The following is a 7,590-nucleotide window of genomic DNA, read 5'->3' on the forward strand; positions in this document are numbered from 1 at the left end:
CCCCCCCCCCTCCTCCTCATCCTCTTCACCTCCTCCCCCTCTCCCTCCTCCTCCTCACCCTCTTCAACTTTTCCCTTTGATGCAATCCTCATAGTGCCCATGTTTCAGATTGCATGGACTTTCTTCTCTATATGTACATGATTTATTTATTTCCAGGAATATCAAGTAAGCCAATATTCATGCCCCGTCTCACTAACACAGTTTACACCCTCAAACACAAGCTTTCTGCCATTCTTACATAATCCATGTACAAACAATTAATGATGATCATGACCCTCTTTGGCAGGTTCTTGATGCATTGAGAACAACAATGTTTATACTGGGAATGACATTTGTCTTTGTAGGTATTTCCTTGTTAACACCTGATGATTCTGAAGGTATTTGATGAGACTTTTGATCTTTATGGATTCAAGGGAAACAAGATCTTTGCTTTCATAACAATTGGGTATTGTGGACAGTAAATTTCATTAGTTGTTCACGATATGGGTCTCTTTTCTTTCATTATTACCAGCACAGCGTGGGTGAAGGGGAGAGGAGGAAGAGGATGAGGAGGAGGAGGGAGAGGGGGGGGGGGGGGGGGGGGGGGGTGGTTGATGAGGGGGTTTTATGTAAAAAATCCCATCAGCACTGGTCGGAAGGGTTTAGGAGCAGGATGGGTTATTTGATGAGGGGGTTTTGTGTAAAAAATCCCGCCAGCTGGGCATCACGTGAGCCGTCACGTGAGAAAACTGGCCGGAAAAATCAATCCGGCCAAACTTAAAGGGTATATGGCGCCGAGTCTACAAAATATACCAATTTGTCAAAAATGGGAAAAAAATATACCAGTATGTCACCAAGTCTCTACAAAATATACCAATTTGGTCATTTTGCGGAAAAGAACAAATAAATACAATAACAGGACAGTTTGATTCCTTTTATTGACAAATTCTATCAAATGCTTTATACAAGAAATTTTTTCATGAGAATAAAGAGAAGAGGCCGGAGATAATAATTGCTGAAAGCCATTCCTAACATTTTTCATAGTGCTATATATGGACATGATAGATGGTATTAAAATTTAGTGTGCATCTTCACCAATTTCTCACTTGGTAACTACAAAACATAACTTTATGTCCTTCCATTGCCCATAATGTCATATGACAGATCATACAGTAAAAAGAACACAACAGTTCTTTCCCCGGATTTACTCTTATGAGGAACATATTTAACATACTTAGATTTAAATAAATAAAAGAACCTTCTCAGTATAACCATGCGGACTTTTCATCAAAGCTGGCTTAAAAAAATTCAAAGGAAGTATTTGTTGTACCTTGCAGTTGAAGTTTCAGGAATCTCAATGAAAAGTTCTGGGCCTTTAAAGACGTGACCCTGAGTTTCACTACACAAAAAAGACTCCTGCTTCAAGCTACTCATGTAAAGATCAAAGAGAAAACAGAATTATGTCTGGAAACATAGTCTGCAAAACGAAACTGTTATATACCAGGGAAATCTCCTGATCCACATGATGTTTAAGTGACCATTAGCGGAAGATGGTGATACCCCATTCTGTGCAAAAAGAATAACCGGTTTTCTTAAGACCATGCTCAGTGGCGGAGCCACATGCAGCTTGCCCTGGGCAGCTGCCCAGGGCAAGAAAATGAAAATTTATTTTTTATGTGGTAAAGTATCTATCTCTTCATTCTACTCATCCACACAAACTATACTGTTATGATAAAATCTAAGGATCAAGGATATAAAGATAATTTGTCTAATTATGGCTGTCTTTTAGCATAGAACTGTCACATATTTGGATGAATATGACAATGAGATGCAACTTAAAACAACTAATAGCATAGAACTGTCACATATTTGGATGAATATGACAATGAGATGCAACTTAAAACAACTAAATTTTTTTTAGTATAAACTGAAAATGTGAAGATATAAATATGACAATGAGATGCAACTTAAAACAACTAAATTTTTTTTAGTATAAACTGAAAATGTGAAGATATAAGGGTTGCTATCAAATTACAAGCCAGATTCTCGACAATGTGTTCCCCAAACGCAGCCTAACGGTGCTCAACACAATCGCCAACATCGGCCTCCTCTACTTCGTCTTGCTCGACACAATCCCTTTATTTTTGGCCCAGGGCAAAAAATAATCCTGGCTACGCCACTGACCATGCTCATGCATTAAAGTCAAGAAAAACGGAAAAGATAAATAGCCTAGATAAGAACGTAGTCATTTTGTTGTTCCTTTCAAATGAATTCATTGAAGCACCTGCACTGTTAATTTGCTTCATTAGTTGATATTGAGTAGCGCTGAAAAGTTTTCTCCTCTTAAATAACTCCTTTGGGCTCCTTGTCGTGGGTAACATATCTTCCTGTTGCGGAAAGATGGCCTCATTCCCTAAACTGTGATTCAGAAAACATTTGTCCCCTTGGCAAGCATGCTTGAGCTGACATATGCCAGTTTCCAGCTGGGTGTTACACTTGGGTTTGGCTCATTCCTAGAACCATTATTCAAATAAAGACATCAGTTAGACCTAGTGATATAGAATGAGTAAACTATTCCTCCAAACTTGGAATCATTTTAAAGGTTAAAAAAAAGTGGGGAAATGTGTTTCTACCGTTCCAGTGTACTCCAATCTACAAACTTAACAGGAACAAAGTTACACCTATCAACCTAAAACAAGAAGCTATTTAACAGAGGTGGGCAGCAAGTGTCCGGAAGCTTATCCAGTGTATAAGGATCCTCCACAAACAGGAAACCCTGCAAATAATGCATATCCTTGATACTGTTCTTAAAGCATCAGAGGCACACTCTGTGATGTCAGGGAATTATAGCCAAGGAACCAGGTTGGATGAATCAACCCTGTACAAGTTGAAGTATAATAGTAGCCCATAAATAAGTAGATAAACTAAACTAAACATAATGTGAAGAAAATAGAGCTCACCGCATGATAGTATCCTCTCCTGCTCTCTACAGGTGAATGTCTCAGGCCCTTCTGTACCTCCTTGCTCTTTTCAGGGTATTTGATGCTCCGCATCAGTTAAGCCAGTATATATTAGAACACAGACAAAGATTGTTAATTTGACTCTTAAGAGCATACATAACCAATATCAACCTTCTCCCTGGGTTTGCTCTCACTATTGGAAGAGGTTGTCCATCAGGACCCTTTTGACAACATTCTCACAAAGATTTCATTACCGCACTTTTGATTTCAGCCTTCTTGCCAAAGATTGTTAATATAACAGACTTTTCAGCACTTGCAGCAGGCTCCTTCTGCATGAAGATGATGAAGCCAAAAAACTAGACTGTGATTGGTTACCTGTTTTAATGATGATCACTATGGCTTCTTCCACAGGTCCAAACTTAGTGTAGAACTCCTTAAGATGGTCTAAATGAGAAAATGCCAGGAAAATGTCAAGTAAGAAAATTGTAACAAACTCTTTATGTCGGGTGAAATAGAGAAGAGACAAAGAAACATTCTAATTTAATTACTAAAATACCTGAGTCAACAGAGAGTTGGAGGCCCCCTATGAAAACCTACCGATCCATGACCGCCATCTGTAGCAAATGATAGCAAATTTTTGTGTGCAATGACGGAAACTTCAATCAAATTTAGATTGACAGTGTGGATAAGGAATTACTTACCTTGGTTATGGTTTCGCAAGGAGACACTGCCCTGAGTTCAAGCAAGCCAGGTCTCGGCTCACCCTCTCTGTGGATGCCTTCTGAACTTGTCAAATCTATCGGCCTTCGTCTCCTGAGGAAGAAAACATAATGGGTAAGGCAAGATAATGTGCAAGAATAAATAAAAACCGCTCACATGGCACCAATTATTTATAGCTTGGAAATCAGCTCCAGATTGCAATACAGGGAGTTTCATGTTTTCCAGAAGCAATATCAACACATTCTGGAGCTTGAAGCAACAATATGTTAAATTCATGAAGACATGTTTCATGTAAGGTGTGAGTGGAGACAAGTTTCTATTGCCCAAAGAGCATAGGAAAGTAAATATATAGTTGGAGGCAGAGGCGGATCTACTAACATTCTAGGGTTGCACCCCTAAACATTTATGAATTTGCGTATAGAGTCATCCAAAATTTACGTCTGCCGCCGATAAATTTCAAAAATTGCACCCAAAGACCCAAGGTATCTAAAAACACCAAAGAAATTAGTAACAATTTGAATTAACCCATTGGAAAGTAAAAACCCATTTCAACTTTCAACAATAAAGTGTACTGAGTGCATTCGCATTAGATACTATGGTTTTTTTTTGGGGAGAAAATAGATATTATAGTTTTATAATGTTATATTCTTATCAAGAGGGAAAATGTCAGTTTGGTCAGTAATGACAATTTTCTATAGTGATCCTGATCCTACATCTTGAATCACACAGCATATCAAGTAAAATAATGATATGACAACAATTACATGTCCACTTACATTTCTATATTTCCTAAATTCCCAGCTTAACACAAATATTTTTATTATAACTTGCACTCAGCATTCAGTTATAGCAAAAGCAAAGGCCAATTTTAAGGAAAAATAATTTACAGGTATTTCAACAGTCCCAATATAACTGACGGCAAAATAAATAAATAGTTGATATCGAAAATCCAATCTCAGTTGACAGGGATTTCTACACTCCCAATGAGAAACCGGTTTTAGTTTCTGTGAGTATATCGTAACATTTTTTTCCCTTGTGTATTTAGGTTTGTTAGTCAAGAATAGGAGGAAGAGATTTCGGCTCTTCCTGTGCCTTTGTTGACAAAGGCATGATGACTTTTTTGATAATAAAAAATGTGAGGAAGAAAAAAATTGATGATTCCGACAGATGCAAATTTTTTTTCTTTGAGGTCAGGCATGATTGGTGGCGTAATTAGTGGGAATGAAGCCTATAAAATCCACTGCACCTCTCCTCTCTGAAATCATCCTGAATCAGTTTCTTAGAGTAGCTCTAAGAGAGATTATTGTAAGTGATTAAGAGAGTGATAAGGATTTGGTATTTGGGTAATTTTGTGTGAGAGATTGAGAGTAGAGGAAAAATCAAGAGTGATTTGTTTGTGAGATTATTGAGTGATTGTAATCTCTGTAGAGGAAAAATCAAGAGTGATTTGTTTGTGAGATTATTGAGTGATTGTAATCTCTATTTGTACTCTCTCTCTCTATTAGTGAGATCTATCCCCTCCTTGCCCCGTGGACGTAGGCATATTGCCGAACCACGTAAATTTGGTGTCTTGCCTGCTGTGGTACTTGTTTTTTATCTCGTTTGTGATTTTTCGGTTCCGCTGCACACAACAAGGTTTTCCTCCTTAAAGTTAATAAAATATAAGCATCAAACATAGCTCCAAATCTTTGGAGCAATATAAATATGACAAGCACATCCATACCTGAAGTTAAAACAATAACAACATACAAGGCTCGGGATCTATAGAAATACCTGTTGAGGAGATTGGACGAAAGTCGTTCCTTCAAATTATGTGGTTGTGCCAACTGCAGGAGCAGGGTAACTAACAGGTTTCTCCTCGGGTTGGGATGGTACAAGTGCACTAACTGTAGATGTAACATCCACCTAGTCAATATAATATGACAGAATTCATGTTTAACATAGCATGATATCCAACTGAAAGGCACTATATTATGAAAATGCAACCTAGGTTTATTTATTTAAGCTAGATTGACTATATCTGACCAAATTGAAAGAGGAGGACAGAGCCAGACCCAGAAAAGGATCAATCTGGAAGTACCTGAAATAAAAAAAAATAAGATAACAATGCACAGTACGAGGAACCAAAATAATTCCTTCAAGTATCGGAATCAATATATTCGTTAATTGTATTGCCCACCGCAGATGACCTGGACGGTTGGGAGGTTTCAATATGACTCCCACGATCCTGGGGTCGATTTCAAGCTGGGTTATAAATAAAAGGTTTTAAAAAAAGAAAAAGTTAACTGTATACAGTAGGAAAAATCTTACAAAAAGCAATCAGCTAGAAAAAAAACAACCCTAGTTGACAAAGATTACAACACGATTTACTGCTAAGAATAAAATGCTCACCGAGCCAATAGAATAAATGTTACAAAAAGGTCTGGATAAGGTCCACTCAGAAATGAATGCAGAACCTAGCACCATATCTCCTCATCCAATATAAATGCTTGGATTTATCTGGACAAAACTAAGTCCTGGTAGCTCTGTAATGAAACTGATAATCAGTTTTTGTGCTTTTGAATGCCCACATATTTGTCAGAAACCTAGTGATTGGTAGGGAAGCCAAGCATAGTAAACATCTTAAATATTTGAACCGCCATTTTGCAAGATGTATGAGTTGTCTAACAGGTAATAAGTTCTTACGGGTGGATAAAAACAATTCCAATGCTAGAGGCTTACAGACAAGTGATGACATTAATCATTCTTTAATAGGTGTATCGCTGCTTTTGCTGCCAATCCAAACATGCAATGACTCGCTAATTCCTTTATAATCTTTAGTAGCTTAGTTAACCTACATAACAAAATAGACTAAAGTCATACGACAACAAGCTGAAGATGGATGTTCTTTCCAACCCAACTGAAAATCATTATTCAAGTAGGTTTCATTGTAACCGTCCCCTTTCCAGCAGAATATACCAACGCAGCCGAAGAAGCACTCTGAACAGAAAACTAATCTGATTATTTTCTTATAGAACTTTCCCGTTTCAAGCCTCTATCAAACATAATTATGAATAATACATTATATGAGTCTGTTTCAATCTTCTCCTGTAACCAATAAACAGAATAAATGCCAAATTCTGAATGAAAATCTAAAGAAGAAAGAAGAGAAATAGGAGTTCTTGCCAACCAAATTAAGCCTAGCTCCGAAGTCCGATCTCAAACATCCGAATTTGAATAGGCTGGAAGCGTGATCGCCGTTGCCTCCCAAATCTGAAAGCATAATCAAAGCAAATTTTATCTCTGATCTTCTCCTGGTAGAATATCGGAATTTAGATAATCTATTGAAAAACATATTGAAAGGAGAAATAAAATAAAAAAAACCCTAATTTTATATGCTTTATATACGTAAACATGACCCTGATCGTTCGCCCCAAAATCTTTGAAGCATAATAAAGCAACATTTTAGCTCTGATCTCCTGATAAAACATCGATAGTTTAGATAGTCGATTGAGAAGAAAAAATTGAAATGAAACCCTAATTCTAGGCCTTCTATGCATTAAAGTTACCTGACTTTGACCTCCAAATCTCGGCATTTTTCCGAATCTTGAACCCTAACCCTAGATGCCTCATCCTCAATCGAAAGCGAGAGACGTTGTCGATCATGATAGAAGAGGAAGCGGGAGAATTGCATCTCGTATTTATAAAATGATCATAGTTCTAGCTTGGGAGTGACGCGACGCGGAGACACGATAACGCGTTCAAATATTTTAAGAATATTCTGGGCCGTGCCCAGTTAGCGTATAATAGACGCATTAAACCAAATTTGGAACAGGGGGGTGCTCTAGTGGGCCCAAAAAAGAAAGCGCCTATAGATATTATGGGCCGCAGTTAGCCCACATTAGACATATTAGAAAGAACTAAGTAGGTACTTAACCAAGTTTTGCTGGGC

General features: G+C 37.6%; 1 protein-coding gene across 2 annotated transcripts in view; it reads right to left on the reverse strand.

Moving 5' to 3' along the window:
- The window catches only part of LOC109836628, a 10,146-nt gene extending 2,769 nt beyond the window's left edge, over positions 1 to 7,377 (reverse strand). Inside the window, exons 1-8 of one of the 2 annotated variants that reach the window (XR_002246027.1) lie at positions 7,208 to 7,377; positions 6,829 to 7,117; positions 5,433 to 5,739; positions 3,641 to 3,752; positions 3,496 to 3,553; positions 2,940 to 3,383; positions 2,015 to 2,857; positions 1,310 to 1,545 (exon numbers count right to left, since the gene is read on the reverse strand). Coding sequence is in view for 1 of the 2 variants with exons in the window: in XM_020404598.1 (XP_020260187.1) it covers positions 3,533 to 3,553; positions 3,641 to 3,752; positions 5,433 to 5,545; positions 6,829 to 6,911; positions 7,047 to 7,117; positions 7,208 to 7,332 (525 nt within the window). In the remaining variant the exon portion in view is untranslated. Of the gene's footprint in view, positions 1 to 1,309; positions 1,546 to 1,945; positions 2,858 to 2,939; positions 3,384 to 3,495; positions 3,554 to 3,640; positions 3,753 to 5,432; positions 5,740 to 6,828; positions 7,118 to 7,207 lie in introns of those variants that run through there. The other variant, XM_020404598.1, reaches the window with a different exon arrangement.

This window comes from Asparagus officinalis, chromosome 4 (assembly GCF_001876935.1).
Source record: "Asparagus officinalis chromosome 4, Aspof.V1, whole genome shotgun sequence".
Lineage (NCBI taxonomy): Eukaryota > Viridiplantae > Streptophyta > Magnoliopsida > Asparagales > Asparagaceae > Asparagus > Asparagus officinalis.